The sequence below is a fragment of the Dipteris shenzhenensis genome, chromosome 10 (genome assembly GCF_047967505.1).
Source record: "Dipteris shenzhenensis isolate YYH24624 ecotype China chromosome 10, Dip_SZ_1.0, whole genome shotgun sequence".
Taxonomy (NCBI): Eukaryota; Viridiplantae; Streptophyta; class Polypodiopsida; order Gleicheniales; family Dipteridaceae; genus Dipteris; species Dipteris shenzhenensis.
In genome coordinates, this window is record NC_141605.1 from 52,563,753 (window position 1) to 52,583,753 (window position 20,001).

Genomic DNA, 20,001 nt, shown 5'->3' on the forward strand with positions numbered 1-20,001 from the left:
CTCGTGTTGTAGCCCTCTAGAACACTTTGGTGTCGTCGTAGTCGTTTCTTGGCTTTTCATTCAGTGGCTCCTGCTCCGCTAGGTCTGGTTTCGCTTCAGGACACTTGTCTGGTACGCATGTCCATCCTTGGTAGCCCTTGATGGCACCACCCGCCTTTGAACTCAAGCACTCCAGGTACCAACATCCTCCAATTGCCCCCCTCATGATGGGTGAATAGCCTGAAGTCCTCCAGGCACCAAGCTCTCAGGGTCTATTTCAACTTGTCCTCCATCTGGCTAGGTCTGCAGCCAAATAACATACCCGAGACATCATATCCTAGGCATAAATCTAGATTATCTGGACTGTAAAGCTCCATGCGTGGTTCTGTGTTGTCCCCCTCTAAGACATAGCCTTTGTATGACTCTCAGAACCTGTTGAAGAATAAGCAATACTACCTAGGCACCTAGATGGCTCCAGGCACCCATCACCGTCCATCACTTTCACAAATGATCTTGACTCTTTTTCTGACCATCTCATAATGTCAAACATCCTGATAGTAATACCGGGGTCCATATACCTAATCTCAGCAGCATTGGGAGATGCCACCAAGGAAAGTTCCTCTTTTACCCCACCAACTGAGCTGACTCCTCCGATTCTGAGCTGGCTCCCTTCTTCTGATCAGCTTTTTCTTTCTGCAATCCTGCAGGATTCTTTAATTGCGGCTTTTTGTGACTTGTCATGTTGCTTTGTTGCTTGGAAGGATCTACTTCTGCACTATATTTGTAGCTGCAAACAGTGTAGCAAATACATACATACGTACGTACGTATATATATATATATAGTCAGATGCTGCATGCATAAGACTCTTCTAAGGCTGAGGCTTTCAACATATTGCAACAGCAGGGCCCAAGCTAAGGTTGAGCTTTTTTTTTTTGGGATGATTTTGGAGGTAGCAAGATGACTCGTGATTCGCTATGGGATAATGTTGAAAGAGAGGAAGAGAGAAAGAGGGGAAAAGAGAGAAAAGAGAGGAAAAGAGTAGAAGAAAGGGAGGAAGAGGGAGTAGGAGAAAGAAAGAAAAGAGAGGAAAAAGAGTAGGAGAAAGAGGGGAAGAGAGTAGGAGAAATGGAAAAAAGAGAGGAAAGAGGGTAGGAGAAAGAGAGGAAAAGAGTAGGAGAAAGAGAGAGAACTTGGGAAAATAGAGGAAGAGGAAAGAGAGAAAAGAGAGGAAGGGAATAGGAGAAAGAGAGAAAAGAGAGGAAAGGAAAGAGTGGAAGAGAGAAAAGACAGGAAAAGAGAGAAAGGGAGGAAAGAGAGAAAAGAGAGGAAAGAGAGAAGGAGAACTAGGTTGCGGTAGGCAGCCTCATGGCCCCAACTCCAAATTGAACATGAATCCTCACTATTATCCAATTAGAGTTTCAGTGAGCGGCTCAAGTGCTCAAAAGTGGAAGTGCAAGGTATGTGGCCTTTTGAAAACGGGTAGTGGGACCAGGCTGAAGGCACATTTCTCTCACACCTCAGGTTTTGGTTTGTAAGCAGGTGCCTAAAGACATTTTCAACTGACTTAAAACGTGGAAGTGTAAGGTAACATGAATCACCATCAATAATCTCCCAAATTGGAAAGCCATTCGAGAAGATGTTGGTAATGCATTGTCCAAGAGATCTCGTACTGTTGCAGAGGACTTAGAGGGGGAAGATGCTAGTGATGGAGGGGGAAGATGCTAGTGATGTTGATGCTGTCGGAGGTGGTTCTAGCTCAGCACTTGGAGCGAAAAGAACTAGTTTGCATATGTATAAGCAAGGGCATTTGAAGATAGGGATGCAAAAGACTGTCATGGAGGAAGCAACTAGTCAGTTGACAAGTTGTTCATCCAGTGTGGGATGTCTTTCAACATTGCGCGCACGCCTACTTGGAAATGGGCCATAAGATCCATCTCATGCATAGGTTGTGAGTGGGATGGTCCCTCTTATACAACCTCGTGCATGTCACACCTTCGCAACAAGAAGGAGTCTTTGGAGAGGGAGCTGAAACCATTAAAGGCCACTTTAGAGAAGTATGGATGCACCTTGTTGTGTGATGGGTGGTCAGATGTGGAGAGGAGAAGTGTATATAATATACTCACGTCGTCATGCAAAGGTACTATATGTGTTCGTGCCATTGATGCATCCATGGCAGGGATTGTGGTTATAGGACAATTTATTTGGTCTCAAATCCTCCAGGCTATCATTGAAATTAGACCTGATAACGTTGTGCAGGTCATTACAGATAATGGCTCCAATTGTGTGTCTATGGGACACATGCTTGAGGAAGAGTTTCCTAAGATTTTTGGGTCACCTTGTGCAGTCCACAACCTTGATCTCTTGATGGAAGACATGCAAGCTTGATTGGGTGAGCTGTCTTTTCTCTAAAGCATCAAGCATGGTGAAATTTGTTGCCAAGAGGCTAAAGGTTTTGAGCATGTTCAGAGCAAACAGTGATTTGGAGCTCCTTAAGCTTGCCACCATATGCTTTTCATACACGTTTATTGTGTTGGAGAGGTTGCTAAGAGTGCGACTTGGCCTGTCATGCGTTGTGCTGTGACGTGAGTGGTGTACATGGGATGATAGGGATGAACCCAAGTCTATTGCATTTGCTCGGGCAGTTTTGTGTGATAGTTGGTGGCGAGATGTAGAGGCCTTGGTGAAGGCCCTAAACCCCTTATATAGTGTCTTGCGACTCACAGATATGGAGGGTAGCACCATTGGGCTTCATGGTCAAGATTGGGGAATCCTTGGATGCTTGCATTGTTCTACAGCGCGAGAGGTTCTTCTCTAACTAGGAACCAAGCATATTTTGCCTTGCTGCATGCAAAATATTTACTTATTTTCCATCACGCAAATTGCAATGCTTGCTAAGTTCGTGTTGCATCCTTAACCTTTGAACTCTTATCATTTATGTAGGGTTCAAGACATTAAGCAGATATGGAACACACATTGGGATTGGTTTCATAGGCCAAACCACACGGTCGCACATATATTGCATCCTCTGTGGAGGAGTGAGAGCTAGGCATTGTGTGAGGAGCTTGAGGAGGGTTGGACAAAGTACATTACTGCATTAGTGGATGATAATTCAAATCTCGTGAGGAAGCTCGAGGATCAGTGTCTCATGTTCTGCACCAATTTATGAGTCTCCACATGCAGGAATTTTCCAACATATAATTCAAAGAAGGCAGCCTAGTAGAGGCCCCCCATGTTGGAAAACCAGCTGCTTTGCTTCATGACACACAGTTGCAGCTAGTTTCGTGGTGGGAGAAGTATGGATTTTCTACCCTAGAATTGGTAGGGTTCTTATCTCTTTTGGTAACATATTTTGTTGTTTCTATTGCACTCTTTCTATGTCTCTTTCATTGAATATTTGCACCTCTTTGTAAATTGTAGAGACACATTGCCATGAAGGTTTTGTCGCATGAGACTGTAGTTCTGGCCCGTGTGAGAGAAATTGGAGTACTTGGGCTCTCTTTCACACAAAAAAGAGAAACAGGCTCTCCACTGCACAATTGGAGAGACTTGTTTTTTGTCATTGCAATTTGAGATTGCTGGAGCAAAAGGGGAATCCCATTGAGCCACAACAAGTCAATCCAAATAGAATTGACATCAATAAAACCAAGGACGTTCTAGAATTTCATGAGGAGAAGAGAGACATTTACTCCATGCTATATGAGGAGATTTCAGCTCCATCTCATGTGACACGATCTTCTAAGAGGGTTCGTACCAGTGCTGGACCACCTCCCGTAGTTGCAAGTAGCAGTGCTGCACCATCTCCAACAAATGATGACACATTTGATTGTAGCGAGAGGGAGGATTGCAAGGATGCTAAGGATATGGAGGATGAGTCATGAGTCATGACCATTGATGGATGACTCTTTTTACTACTCTAGTTAGTAGTACTTTCATATTTTTGACTCTTGACTCTTGACTACTTCAGTACTTTCATATTTTGCTATGTACTCTTTTTTTATAGATTCCACAACATCAGAGTACCTATTTAGTATTAGCATCATTTAGCTTTGAAAATTGAACCTCTTGTAACTTGTCATGAGTCATGACTCATGTGATACACTGACATGAGTCACGATCCATGATTCATAATTTCAATTCTGAAATATGACCATGTCACCATCGACTCTTGAGTGTATAATGATGTGTTGCTAACTTGCTAATTTTCAGGATTAGTAAATATCATATATGTTTCAATTGTCTTTAATCTTCGTGTCGAAGAACTCAGACTTTAGATACTGTGTGTCGTTCTCGAGCATTTCGATGAATGAACGTGGTAAACCCAACACCTTGTCTATTTACACGTCCTTCAAGATAATGTCTATAGTCCCGCCATCCAGACTTGTAATGATATCTTTTAGTTTCGGGATTTTCTTTAGAATTGTCACTTGATTACAAGTCAAACAACGTGTCACATATTGTCCTTTGAGATTTTGCATTTTTTACAAAAAGTGCATACAGGCTCGTATAGTATTGAGTTGATCCCGACTATACTAAGGACACCATTCACCTTCATGCGACATGATGGCAAAGCAAATTGTCAATAGAATGAGGTGAATTCGTAAAACATTGCAAAGGTTAAAGAGTAGTAAACCATACTTAGTTGCCATAGACGATTTGTTGAATATGTTGATAGAAAACATGCGCTAACCTTGCAGAGATCGAGGGAATTCGAGTCGGGAGAACCAAAATGGTCAGATCCAACATATTCAGAGCGATAGGCTGACTATTCTTCTTCACCCTAACATTCCTTAGTATGAAATGATAAAATCTAGCAACTTTGAATCTTTCCGCAATCTTGACGTAATCAAAACGCCTATTACTCCAAAATGTAAGCTGTTAAGAAAAATAAAAAATCAAAACAGATTGTCTAGAACGAAAGAGAGGCCATGATTTACTTTATGTGAGTTAGTCGGAAGGGTATCAATTGTAATAAATCAATGCCGCTATTAAGTCCTTTGTGTTAGAAATGACCCAACAGAGGGTACGCACAACGGAAGATGGATAGAATAGCCCAAGAGCTCACACAGTGTGGTGTGGGGTGTGGAATCACAAACTTCTTAACTTATGTGCATAAAATAGATGTGCAGACTCATCAATAGACAATGAACCAGCCAAGTAGAGAAACCACCACGAAAATAATATATTTCTGTCCAAAGCTATGGACACAATACAAAAGAGAGTCCCACCAATGGTGTGGTCCTCTGATCTTACCACAAGGTCCTTCTCCTATCTGCCTGTTATCTCTAGACTCGAGCCCGCGTGAGGGAATGTAATTCACTTGTTCTTTGTTTATAAGCTCCTTACATTCCTCCTTATACTTGGAAATGCTTATTGTCGGAACAAACATTGGATCGATCATAAATGGCTCAGATCGTTCGATCCTAGTAGAAGGCGTTCGAAAACTAAGGTGAAATCAGCAGTACCTCCGTCATTACAAATATTTCTATTACATAGAGAGAAGTTGGTTATTCTAATAGAATCACCAACATTGAGGGTTTTGTCCGATTTGAGGCACGCATTCTTCATCTTGGACATTTACTCAAGCTTAATTGTCCTGTCCTGTGTGGCATCCACTTCTGCTATTGCTACAGCTATAGCTGGTGCAGCTGTTAGAGCCACTCTTGGATCTACTACTATAGCTGAGGCAGCTGTTACAGCCGCCTCTAGATCTACTGCTACTCCAGCCACACACTACCTGAGTAGGCGAGATGGGATGGTCGAGATGCCCAAGCACATTCTATCATTGCTTTTTCAGTCAAGAGAGATATCATTCCTCACATTGGGTCTTGTAAAACATCAAAGGCTGCGTGGGACATCTTGGCTAACCTTTATCAGGTTCGCAATGAGGCATGTGTTGCTTTCTTACACAGGCAATTGGAGAATGTCAGAATGGATGAGGGGGACAGCATGGATGTATACATTACAAAAATCAAGGATTTTCAAGAGCAGCTCATCAATGTGGATGAAATTATTCTAGATGCTCAAGTAGTGTCCACAACAAAAAAAGTAGCAAAAAGGACTTGCTGTCACTACTACTGTTGCTGCCCTAGATCATAGTCATGAGGCATCAAACATTGCTTACCATGTGGGCTTTTACGGTGACATGCCAGTACCATCGAGAGAAGTATGGTACAGCCTTATTTGTCTTAGATTCTAAGTCAGATTCGTGCTTTGACAGTGTGCTTCGAAGCACATCACTTCTTGCAGATCACTCTTTCAGACATTTGAGGGCTGCTCCACATGGTGGCACAGTGACATGTGCCAACAATGCATCATATCCTGTGGAAAGGATTGGCCAGGTCAAGTGAAAGGATTGGCCAGGTCAAGGTCACTTCAGTTTCAGGAGATACGGTCATGCTCATGGACGTCTTGTTTGTGTCAAGTATCAAGAAGAACCTCATCTCCATTGCAGCCATATCCTTGAATGGCTTTCGGGTTCTCTTTGATGGTTATCGATGTGTCGTGTATGACAACCGGTACGACAAAAGCATAGTACTTACTGGGTCACTTTCTTCTGGGCTATATCATCTTGATGTTTATGACAAATAGCCTTCTATAGAGGCAAATTTGGTAGCTGAATCTGTAATTTCAAATCCCCACTTATGGCATGCGAGGTTGGGTCACCTCAACTACAGAAGCTTGGTTAAAATGCGTTCACAGGACATGGTGGTTGCTCTCCCACCCATGCATGTACTTGTTTGTGAGGCATGCTTGTTGGGTAAAATGCAGTGTTTCTCATTTCCAAAAGATGGGACAATTGGTGCATCCAGGAAGCTTCACCTTGTGCATAATGATGTGAGCGGGCTGATGCGGACAGCATCTCTTGGGGGCTACCTTTACTTTTCTATCTTTGTGGATGATGACCAAATTTTCTTGGATATATGGCATGAAGGCCAAATCTAATGTGTTCCCATGCCTCAGACATTGGCTTGCCATGGCTGAAAATAAATTGGGGCACAAGCTCCTTACTCTATGCACTGGCAGGGGGGGAGAGTACACGTCCCATGAATTCTCTGAATTTTGGCAGCTCGGGGTATTATTCATCAATGTATAGTGTCTTATACTTTGCCGCAGAACGGGCTGGCAGAGAAGAAAAATCCGTCAAAGATGGAAACGGGCAGGTGCATGCTCAAAGGGAAGTCTTTGCCAAATAAGTTTTGGTTGGATGCTGTCATGTGCTCCAACTATGTGCTCAATCGAGCACCCACAAAGGCATTGAAGACTATCACACCTTACGAGGCATGGCACGGTTGCAAACCTGAAATTTCTCATATGCGGTGTTCGGGTCATTGGCTTATGCTCATGTGCTATCTCTGCTGAGGCACAAGCTTGAAGACAAAGCTGTAAAATGCATATTCATTGGTTATAGCATAGAGAGCAAGGGATACAAGTTGTATCAGCCTAGCAGGGGCAAGGTCATTGTTAGTAGATGTTGTGTTTGCTGAAAATATGCCTTTACCTTTGCTGGAATGTAAAAAACAGCGTACTGTTAATTCTTCAGCGAGCACGGCGACACGAGCAGCACACACAGCGTGAGGATATCCAGCGGCCTATCATTGACTTCTTTCAGCCACAGGATACCTCTTCTCAGTCTAGCCGACGACGCGGACGTGAGCGAGAGCCAGAGTCACGACAGCTGCGTCAGCGGACAGATTCACACATCCAGGTCCATGACATCTCGTCTCTGCTCTCGGCCTGCCCCACTGGGGTTACCGTTGCCCTCATCCACAGGGCCACCCGCCGCCCCCGACGACCGAGCTCGACTAGGCCGCGTGACGTCAGAGGCCAATCATCTATCGCAGGATTTTTTCCGACTTCCCATTTGATGGCCCCTCTATGATTGGTCTCTGACGATCACCACCTGCACATGTATACTGTATCTCCCTCCTCTGCCCCACTTTTTTGTGCCCCCCCCTTCTTCTTCTTTGTATCATCTGGAGGTAGACACATATATTTTTTGTATCAGGACTAGACACATAGTCCTTCATAACCTCTTTTTTTGTAGAAACGGTTGGTTGGCCCGTTTTGAGACCACCACCGTTATGCTCATTGTATCAGTTATCTTTAGTCTCATAGACCTTCACGGTCTCCCGAAGACTTTAATAAACTTTCTTTCTTTCTTTCTTTCAGATGTCTTTGATACATTGTGGCCTCTCTTTCAATCGTCCAGAGATCCAATGCAGCTAGTGCAGAGTGTTGTGCCATACACTTCTACCAGTGCACATCCTCCACCAATAGCTTCTGCTCAGCCTGATATGCCTTTAGTGGATGATCATGCTATTGAGCAACCTTGTGAAGTTTTCGTCCAAGTTGCGGCCTGCTGGTATTGCTTTAATTCTTTCTATCTTAAATGGTGCGTTGCCCTATCAGCTAGATTTAGATTTAGATGCTCGTTTGGGAGAGACTAAAATGAAATCGTTTAGACTTTACAAGCAGTTGTAGCTTGAATGAAGAGATTTGGACTACTTTTTGATTAGCCTTCTCCTTTAGTGCTAGCCTTCGTCATGGCTGAGTTTGCCCTTCACCTCCGGAGTGCCGATAGAAACTCAGTACGAAGACTTTGTATAAATGGATGCTCAAGTATGTGTGGGTGTGTGGATTTGTATGTGTGAGAGCATACTTTTATACTATGGTCTACACCCACCGTTGGGTGTTGATGACGTCAGTGGGGATGTCATAGTAGCTAGTCGTTGCTATGCATGATGGAGTTTATGGTTTTCAATCTTATGAGTGACTATCATGAGATTGAAACTGCACTATGTTGTGCTTTTAGAGGATGAGTTTGGGAATGTTGTTGGATTCATCTAGGTATAGGCGGTTGCACAAGAGAGTGCTGTCATTAAACGATGGCTTTTGGACACACTCAGGGACAACAAACAAGCTGAGCCTCTGCCAGCCCGCACTAGAGGTGCACATAAAGAGATGCATGGCAACTATTTGGCTGTAGCTTTGGTTACTACTGCTTTCAATGAGGAACCTTTATGTCACAAGGTGCCCAACAGGACGGCATTGACTTTGAGGAGACCTTTGCTCCCACATCACACATCACTACTAGGAAGAGGTCTATGTCACTCAGCCCCCTGGTTTTGAACAATCAGTTTCTGAAAACATGGTTTGCCGGCTCAGAAAAGTCCTCTATGGCTTGAAGCAGGCATCCCGGGCATGGTATGCAGAGATACATGCATTTTTGACAGCCCGTGGCTTTTAGAATTGAAGGTGCGTTGAGAAGAGAGAGAGAGTGCAGGTACGAAGGAGACGAAGTAGAATAGTCGTCACGTCAAAGTCTTAGATAGATGATAACACACAAGTACAAAGTACTTGTACCTAGACCTAGGACTAAGTGTCCTAGGTGTCACATAGGACTAAGTGTCCTATGTGGCCTAAAAGGCACTAACACTATAAGTGCCTACACTTATGCCTACAAGGCACATACCATGGCCTATAGGGCATCACTAGAACCACCAAAAGATGGCCTATAAACCCCCCTCCATAGGATGGGCTCAAGTACTCTGGAAACGTCTCAGAATACCTGGTAGTTTTTGGTCATGGTGGCACATGCTCATCCAAAAGGATATAGCCACCTATGAATGTACAAGGAATGTCAGATCATGTAACAAAGGGAACCAAGTGTAACAAAGGGAACCAAGTGTAAAGCCTGTCGGAAGACTTCGAACTTGGGACGAGGAAGTGCCTTTCTAAACATATCTGCGATGTTGCCCTCTGTGGGAAGATAGGACAACTCTATGTCTCCTGCTGGCAACCGCTCCCGAACATAATGATAGTGAACTTCAATATGCTTGGTACGTGCATGAAACACTGGGTTACGCGCAATGGCCAAAGCACTCTGGCTATCAGTGTAGACAATAGTGGAGGATGTCTGGCAAATACCAAGATCTGTAAGTAACTGTCGAAGCCAAACACACTCTACTGTAGCGGTGAAAGCTGCCTTGTACTCAGCCTCACTACTAGATGTGGCAACTGTCGGTTGCTTCTTGCTGAGCCAAGAAATACACGAATTGCCAAGCAAAAAACAATTGCGAGTATGTGACACTCTGGTGTCGGAACATCCTGCCCAGTCACTGTCCGTGTAAGCATGCATGGTAAGTGAACCCTGATCACCATAGAAGAGGGCTAAATCCTGAGTGCCTCTGAGATATCTGAAGACTCTCTTCACTGCCTGCCAATGCTGTGAACTGGGCACGTGCATGAATCTGCTGAGCTGAGATATTGCATACTACAAGTCAGGTCTGGTGTGACATAAATAAATAAGGCATCCAACAGCCTGCTGATAAAGAGTGATATCACATGGTGGGCTCCCATCACGAGCTGAGAATTTGAAGCCAGGGTCCACTGGAGTAGAGATTGGCTTGCAATCCTCAAACTAAAAACGATCAAGGAGCTGTCCAATATACTTGGACTGAGACATCATGATACCCCCCTCAACATGAGCAAACTGAATGCCCAAATAAAAATGGAGCCGTCCCATGTGTGACATGTCAAAAATCTGCTGCAAATCAGCCTTGAAAGCTACAATTTGCTGAGTATCTGGGCCCGTGATGCTATCATCCACATATAAAATCAGCACTAAAAAATCAGATCCACTCCCATGGACATAAAGAGTGGGTTCTGTGGGACTATTCTGAAAACCAAGGGATAGTAAGTGTGCATGAATTTTGGCATACCATGCCCTGGGTGCCTGCTTCAAACCATAAAGGGATTTTCTAAGCCGGCATACCTTATTTTCAGAATTAACAACCTCAAAGCCAGGAGGTTGTGTGACATAGACTTCTTCCGCAGATCCCCATGAAGAAAAGCGGTCTTGATGTCAAGTTGGTGCACTTGCCAATGATGATGGGCTGCAATGGCAATGACACATCGAATGGAAGTAATCCTGGATGTGGGAGCAAATGTCTCTTCAAAGTCAATGCCTTGTTGTTGGGCATACCCTTTTGCAACAAGACGGGCTTTGTATCGATCTATGCTGCCGGGAGATCTACTAATTCCTATGTGTCATTTTTGTCAATAGATTGTAACTCAGCTTTTATTGCATCCATCCACTCTTTGTTGTCAAAAGCATCTTTATGGCACAAAGGCTCTTCATTGCAAGCTGTAGCAAGGAGGGCAAACTCAAGAAAGTGACCATGCTGTCTATTCCCTGATCTTGTCCGGGCAGCAAAAGGCTGATCTTGTTTGCTGTCCCTCAATGTATCAAGAAGCCTTCTGGGAACTTGCCTTTGCTGTCTATTGACAGCTCTTTCTTCAATGATTGCATCATGAGTAGTGGGATCATTCTGTGTCGGAAGAGAGACCTGTAAATCAGCATGAGGTTGAGGCTGATTATTGCTTAGTGGAGGGCCTGCAGGAGGCTCATGTTGTTGCTCAAAATCCTCTTCTGACGATGGCAGAGGTAACCAAGATTCAAAGGCATCAAACATGTCAACATGTGGCTTTGCTTTGCAGTCCACAAGAGGAGAAGCTGAATGTTCAGCAAAGATCACATCTCTACTGACAATAATCTTCCCAGTATTTGGTTGATATAACCTATACCCTCTGCTCTCCTGGCTGTAACCAATGAATATGCATTTGATTGCCTTGTCATCAAGCTTATGTCTAAGCTGAGATGGTACATGAACGTTCATATGCAAGAGACCCAAAAACTTTCATGTGTGAAAGTGAAGGCTTCCTGCCTTTACTGCATCAAGCCAAAATTTATTGGGCAAAGACTTGGCCTTAAGTATGCATCTGGCCATCTCCATTGTGGACCTGTTTTTCCTTTCAGAAACAGGATTCTGCTGAGGAGTGTAAGGAGTAGTGCATGAGTGAATAATGCCCCGTGAGAATAGAAATGCATCAAACTCCTTTGACATATACTCACCCCCCCTATCTGTGTTGAGGGTGACAAGCTTGTTTCTTGATTCATTCTCAATCATATTCAGCCATTTCTGAAAACATAAGAAAACTTCAGATTTTGCCTTTAAAGGGTATACCCAGCAATACCTTGTGAAATCATCAATGAGAGTCATGAAATACTTGTATCCTCCAATGGCATTTGTCCTCATTGGGCCACAGACATCACTGTGTACTAGCTGCAATTTCCTTTGTGAGAGTTTTGGATAATTCTTTTGAAAAGGAAATCGATGCATTTTACCCAAAAGACAACCCTCACACACATGTTTGGAAACTGTGTGAGTCTGAGGTACATCATTTGCCATCTGCTGTGTATGTAGCTTTGCAAGAGCTCTATAATTGAGATGGCCCATTCTCTCATGCCAAAGATGAGTTTCAGCAAGTTGTGAATCTGAAATAGCCAATGCTTCAATAGAAAGTGCAGCTGGATGATGATCAAGGTGATAAAGCCCCTTTTGCAAAGTGCCAGTGAGAACTATGGTATTGTCATCACGAAGATCATATACTAGGCATCTGTAGCCATCAAAAATTACTCTGAAACGTGAAGTAGCAATTGCTGAAATTGAAATCAAGTTGACTTCAATGCCAGGCACAAAAATAACATTTATCAGAGTGACAGGATGGCTGGAAATGGATGTGAGCTGCACATCTCCAACTCCTTTTACAGCATATGAAGCATTATTAGCACATGTAACAGTCCCCCCTCAAGGTGCATTAGCTAGAGAATGAACCAACTGTTTGCAAGATGTGACATGCTTGGAAGCACCACTATCAAAGTACCAGGACTGAGCATCATTAGCAGTAAATTGTGCATCAGCTTTGGAGGGATCAAATGAGCAATGGACAGCCCATGCCCAATCATCCTGAAGAGCATGTGCATGTGAAGCATCTGCTGGCTCATGGGATTCAATAGCATGTGTGGCATTAACTGTCAATCCTGCTTTCTTTTTCTCCGAAGCAATGCGTTTCCTGCATTTTGAAATGTCATGTCTAGGCTTGCGACAATAGTAGCATCTTTTCTTCTTTGCCTTATCTGCTGTATTTTTAGATGCATGGGAGGAACTGCAGCTGCTATGCGCAGAGGAATCGTAGCTGCTATGCGCAGATTTTGGCTTGCCCATAGGCTTGGAAGCCTTGCCTCTTCCTGTCTGCTGTGAGGCAAATGCATGATCAGGAATAATGGCTTGTCTGTTAGCTCTACTTTGCTCTTCGTGCAAAAGCAAAGTAACTAGTTGATCAAAAGAATAGTGGTTTGGATTACCCATGGCTACTAATTGAAGGGTTGTAGCGAACCCTTGATATGTATTTGGTAGTCCATTCAATGTGGTACTGACAAGCTGTGAATTTGGTACCACCTCATCAATGTTGGCAAGCTGTTCCATGAGGTGCTTGACCTTTGTCAAGTATGCATCCATTGACTCACCTTCATTCATACTGACTTCATGTAATTGTCTTCTCAAATATGCAACAATCTGATAGAGAGAAGCCAATTTATCCCAAGCATCCTTTGCTGTCCTGCAAGACCGGATGTGTGGAATAATGATTCTCTTGCATGATAAAGCAATGCATGAATGTGCATTTGCATCTCTTGCATCCCATCTTGACTGTTCTTGAGTTGGAAGAGCAGCAGCAGGAGTGCTAGAGGAAGAGGCATCAGGAGGAGTACCCCATGTAGAAGGACCAGCAGTAGAGGCAACCACTATAGCATTGGCTGGCCTCAGATCAGCCCCAGAAACAATATTACACAAATGCTTTGCAACATATTCCAGAAACAATATTACACAAATGCTTTGCAACAAGAATATGTTTCATGAGATAAGACCACATCGGATAGTTGGTGCCATCCAACTTATCATCTTCACGATGAACTCCAAATAAATCTTGATTGTTCCCAGCCATAGCAAATGTGATACCTTGAAAAAGACTTGAAAACCCAAAAGCCTCAAGGCTGTCACTACAAAAAGCTGGCTGTCCCAAAAATGACAGCAAATATCTGCAAATTTCAGACCTAAATCAAAGGGCAAATGCAGATCTGACCCAAATGTGACTGTGACAGGCAATGTTAACTGCAAAAAACAGCAAATTAGGCAAAAGCCCCAAATTTATTGAGGGCAAATAGGCCAAAAAGAGGGCAAATGCAGAAAAACCCCAAATTTTTGTTGAGATTTTGCAAATGTGACCCAATTTATTGCAATCTGACTCAATGTCCTGCAAAAGTGACTCAATGTTCTGTAAAATGACTCAATGTCCTGCAAATGTGACTCAACGTACTACAATCAAAAAGAAATTGCAGACCAAATCCCGAATCTCTCCTGAAGGTATTGAAAGCCCCAAATTTTGCCAAAGTCCTGCAAGAGACTTCACACGTGCAACACCTGTACGACAGTCTCGAGAGAAGCAATAGCTGTACAGACAGCTCAAGTAGGATGTACGGCTGTACTGTCATGCTTGGAGCTTCATGCATCTCTTGGTTCAGCAAGAAGCAGCCTGCATGCATTCACGGACATCGACTTGGGCAGGATGTTACGACACTAGGGTGTCACACAACAGCAACTGTTTTATGCTTGGAGCTTCATGCATCTCTTGGTTCAGCAAGAAGCAGCCTACAATTGCCACATCCAGTTGTGAGGCTGAGTACAGAGCAGTTTTCACAGCTACAATAGAGTGCACTTGGCTTCGCAAGTTACTTGCAGATCTTGATATCATTCAGCCCGACTCTACTACGATCTACACTGACAGCCGGAGTGCTTTGGCGGTTGCTAGAAACCCAGTGTTTCATGCACACACAAAGCATATTGAGGTCCACTATCACTATGTTCGAGAGAGCGACTGTTTGGTGGAGACATCCAGTTGTCCTATGTTCCCACCGAGGACAACTTCGCATATCTTTTCACGAAAGCTTTATCAAAGCCCAAGTTTGAGGCATTTCGACATGCTTCACACTTGGATTTTTTTGTTACGTGAGGGATCACTCTGTACATATCATAGGTTGCTATATCCCTCTGGGACGAATATGTGCAACCGTGATGTAGTTTCCAGGTATTCCTGATATATTTCTAGGATACTTCAACCATACCATGGAGGGGGGTTTAGTAGCACTTAGCCGTGCTATGAGCCTTGTAGGTCAGGTCAACTCAATGAGTTGACTTCTCTAGTCAACCATATGGTTGACTTGACTTAGGGGCCATATAGGCCACCCTTTGTATTTTCCTCTCATCCTTTTGAGCAGTACTTTGTTCTTGCTTTAGTCTGTTGTTTGCTTCCTTTGCACTTCATTCTCATTCCATTGCTTCCCGCACCCAACAGTTAAAAGTGCTATGTTCGTGTACACTGTTTGCATTATTCTTAGATCCGTGAGGATACTAACCTGTTCCAACTTGAGGCCTAAGTTTTGTGTCTTGAGCAAAAGAGTTTGGATAACGTCTACGTGATTGAATGTTTGTAGGCATTGTGCAAGAGTGTGTGTGTGTGTGTGTGTGGTGGTGAGCATACGACGACGAGAGAGAGGAGAAAGAAAGCCCGGTCGTGAGAGCTCCGTACAGCTCCCCCGTCTGCTCTGTATACCTGTACGGCTGTCGTACAGGTACCGTACACCAGTACGGACAGCCCGCGCGATCATCCTGCCCCTTCTGCAGATCTTTGCGTCATCCCGCTCCAACCCTGCGTGTGTGTGCGTCGTCATCTTTTCCTTTCTCCATAACCCGACTTTGTGCATCCGTATGTCTCCGTACATCGTAAACAGACAACACTTCCAGCCACGATCATATGTTATCTCCTGAAAGGCATGCATGGTCTCAACTACTTTTGCATTTAAATCTGGTTGACCTTTGGAAGGAATTGCAGCCTTTGTCACCGGGCTACACTTTTCAACATAATGCTCTTTCCGCTTATCAGGCAAGACTGGATCGCTGGTATAGTGTCGCTCCCCAACAAAATGGGGATCTCGCATGCAAAATATGGATTGATTATGCCTTTGTGCATTGAGACCATGCACCACTATGGCTGCGTTTATCTTTTCATAAGACGCCAGAAGATAGATTGCCACAAAGGCGACATCTAATCATCAACAATAGTTATTTGCAACATGTTGAATTCAAGGCAATGGTTACTGAAGCAGCTCATTGTCTTTCCTCTAGTAGCTATCTTCATGCTGATGATGCCTGGGCTTCTTTTATTTCTAAAATGCAAATGGTGATCAGAGCTTATGGCAAGTCTTACATGAGGACTCTGAGGGAAACCATTACTCAGGCCAAGTCTACTTGTCAAGACCTCACTGAACTCAGTCATCATCGTTCGTTGTCTATGCATGAGCAAACCACACTATGTCAGGCTAGACATTGTCTTAAATTAAACGATCACAGGAAACTGGCAAAATGGGAGACTAGAGCAAGACAAAGAGCCTTCACAGATAAAGGTTGCTCTTCCAAAGAATTTTTCAAAAGTTTGCATCAGAGGAGAATCAAAACAGAAATTTGCCGAGTGCTTATGCCCGATGGATCATGGACTACATCACGGTCACAGCTTGCCTCTGTTTGTGTGCATCATTTCTCCCAGCAATTTGGCTCTGCAGCTCCGCCCTCGCAACAGGTTTTGCTTGCTCGGAATTTACTGTTGCAAAATGTTTCTCCAATAATTTCCTCTACTCAAGCCTTGGAATTGGAGGAACCCTTTACTGAGAGCGAACTGTCAGGTGCAATCAAATCATGTGGCAGATGGAAATCCCCCGGATGGGACGGTTTAACAGTCGAGTTTTTTCTAGCATACTGGTCTATTTTGAAGCATCCATTACTATATATGGTGAATGCTGCATGGCAACATCAGAAAATGCCAGACACATGGAAGAGAGGTCTTGTTAAGCTCCTTCCTAAAAAACAAATTTGTGAGTCTTTGGCAGACTGGAGACCTATCACTCTTATGCCGGTAATTTACAAAGTTACTACTAAAATGATTGTTGCTCGGCTAAAGGGGGTTTTACATGATGGGTTGCATCCTGCACAATATGGCTTTGTCCCGCGTAGGCATATCACCGATAACATTGCCAATGCCTACATTGGAATTGAATATGCCAAATACACACAGCAGGATGTTTTGTTATTGCAAGTTGATATTGCCAAAGCTTTTGATACAGTTCAGTGGGATTTCATCTCATCGACTATGCAGGCTTTGGGTTTTGGCACAAAAATGCAGCAACTCATTAATTGGCTATATCAAGATAGTGAAGCTGCCTGTATACTTTCAGGAGATATTTCTCCATCCTGGACTCTTGCTTGCTCTGTCAGACAAGGTTGTCCACTAAGTGCTTTACTTTTTGCCATAGCCACTCATCCACTGCTTCAATATCTGGATCACCTCTTAGACACTGACCAGCTGCACGGTTTGGAGATTCTTGGCAGTCGCAGCATGATTGCTCACAAGCATATGCTGATGATTCTTTCTTTACTCCAAAAAATACTCGGGCTGATCTGTCCATGATTATGTATGCTCTTTCTACATATGGATTGGCTGCTGGCCTTCAGGTCAATTTTCAAAAATCAAAATTGCTGCCTTTACATGCACAGGACTGGCACAATCTTTTGTGGCCTGGGGAAATTGTCCCTGCTTCTCAATTTATTCGACACCTTGGTTATCCTCTAGGCTGGGGACTCACCCGTTCACAACAAACTGATTGGGTGTTAGTAAAGTTAAGGGCAAAACTTGAATATTGGAAGCTTGCAACTTGGCCATTACATGTTCGTCTGCGAATTACACAATCCATTTTGATAGCATACATACAATTTTATCTGCCTCTCACTATGTTCACTAAGGCAGATTTGGTTTCATTTATGTCAGCTATCATGGAAATTTTCTGGCGTTCAAAACATGGCAAGAAAAGTCTCAGATTACTCTCCATGCACCGTCTCTGTTCTCCAAAGATGCACTGGGGTCTGAACATTCTCAATATTCAAATGCATTTGCTTGCTCACAGGGGGAAAATGATGATGCAGTTTCTACAAGGAGATCAGCCTTGGTCTTTTATGATCCGCTCTCTCTTATTACATCTTCATACATCTGCTTTTGGGAATTGGCAGCCTACTCAGTGGGAATTTTTATTTGGCTCTATCCAAGGCAAGATCAAAGGATGCCCTTTTGTCTCTTCTCTGCTTCTTGATTGGAAACATATTCTATCCCACTTGGAATGGAAAGGAAGGGACTCACTCTCGGGCAACTCTTTGAGGGCAGAGAATCTCTTTTGGTCCAAAGTATTCCATCCACCTTTGGCCATACAAGAACCCCGTCGTTCTTATTTTCTCTCCTTCAAAGGCATTTCATCTGTGGCGGATGTACTTCAGGATGATGGCACAATTCTATCCTTTTCTTTGGCTGCTCGCAAATATGGCTTGGGAGCTCATTATCGTCCTTTATGGCATAAATTTCAGCAATGCTCCAACCGTACTTGCCGGTACCTCATTTAGAAATTCAGCATCGGCTTGAGGATTGGAGTTTATGCTCTCCTTCCTCATATGTCCGTCCTTTAAAGCTCTCACATATTACAGTGTCATCACTATATAAAGTGTTATTACCTCCACCTTGGATCTTGGATTTCCAACAGAGTAAATACTGTTTGGCATATGGATCGTCCAATGAAGTGGTGGAGGAAAAGGCTGCGTCTCCTTTGGCATTACAAAGTCCCTCTTCGACAACAGCTTTTCCTATGGCGAGTTCTCCTTGGCATTTTTCCATCTGGACAGTTACTCGCACGCAGACATATTGCTTCAGCTGTTTGTCACCGATGCTCGCACTCTACTGAATCAGTGCTCCATATCTTTTGGTCCTGTCCAAACACTTCTGCTCTCATTGCTCTCATCAGACAGAGGCTTCGACAACGATTTCCTATTGTCACTTTTGGCAGATTTTTCTGGTTGTTTGGATTTCATCCTCAGAGACAGGGTTTTGATTTATTTTTTGTATGGGTGAGATATTGGACCCTATGGACTTTATGGCTGGATAGAAATCACAGAGTCTTTGGTGATCCACTATTTTCATCCTTTCTTTTTTTCAAACGATCTCTGCAACAATCATTCTACGATTGTTTTCAGACTCGTTTGATAGATCAGGATGTGTATACAGCTTATACTGAGATCTTTTGTTGAGTAGTAGCTACTTCGTTTTGAAGCAGCTATGAATGTAATTATTTCATCGAAATAAAAGATTTCTTCTCGCAAAAAAAAAAAAGTTTGTAGGCATTGTGCATGAACAACTTGCGCAAAGATCATTGCTTTGATGCTTGAGTAATTCACTTGAGTTGGTCACAGTGCACATTGTATGGTTCTTTATGGATGTGTCATGGTGTATGTACAACGTTACATAGCACTAACCTCTCACATGGAAATCAGGAATTGGTTGCATTTTTTAGGTCATGTTTACTTCCAGAAGGCTATCCAGAAAGTGTGGCTCCATCATATGCATCATATATGTGCTGGCGAGCCCTTCAGGTAATCGTTGGAGAGATCTCTTAGGTAAGTTTGGATTTTTTTTGGGGCAGCTAAGTTAAGATGTGTGCAGGGTTTCCTTGTTTGGTTTTACAACTGTTGATCAATGTATTTTATGCTAGTTACAATCTATACTTCCTGAAGTATTCTCTCACATTAATGATTAAATATGGAGGTCTTAAGAAAGTAACGGAAGGAGACTTTTTGGCTAAACTTCATAGCTTATGGCTTGTGCAGTTTTTCTTTGGAGGAGCCATAGGTGTCTTCACTACACAATCTTTACTTCATGCAGTGGGAGTTTCCACACGTGGAGCTAGTTCTTCTGTTGTAGCTGTCAATTGGGTCATGAAGGTATGGCTCTTCTTAAACAGGCCATTGCTTTTGGTACACTTTGGTAGTGTAATTCAGCATGATTAAATGTGTAATGCGTAGTTTCTTTGTCAGAACAGGATGGTGCAGGGCGCATTGGGAAGCTGATTTCGGCCAGGCATGGAAAGAAATTTGATTGTGATTTGAAGCAGGTATGTTGCATGAGGTGTAATTTTTGCCTGATGTTGGAAATTTTCTTCTCTGTTTGTGGCCCTGCCCATGTTGTTCTCTATTGAT

The 20,001-nt window shown here is 43.3% G+C and overlaps 1 protein-coding gene and 1 pseudogene across 3 annotated transcripts in view; both read left to right on the forward strand.

The window, feature by feature from the left end:
* LOC147897964 (protein root UVB sensitive 6-like) overlaps positions 1-20,001 on the forward strand; it is a 126,292-nt gene that overhangs the window by 33,967 nt on the left and 72,324 nt on the right. For all 3 annotated transcript variants that reach the window (XR_015541675.1, XR_015541674.1, XM_087380340.1), the window contains exons 2-4: positions 19,300-19,398; positions 19,633-19,746; positions 19,845-19,916. Coding sequence is in view for 1 of the 3 variants with exons in the window: in XM_087380340.1 (XP_087236466.1) it covers positions 19,300-19,398; positions 19,633-19,746; positions 19,845-19,916 (285 nt within the window). In the remaining 2 variants the exon portion in view is untranslated. The remainder of the gene's footprint in view (positions 1-19,299; positions 19,399-19,632; positions 19,747-19,844; positions 19,917-20,001) is intronic.
* On the forward strand, positions 2,400-3,858 carry LOC147897965 (uncharacterized; annotated as a pseudogene).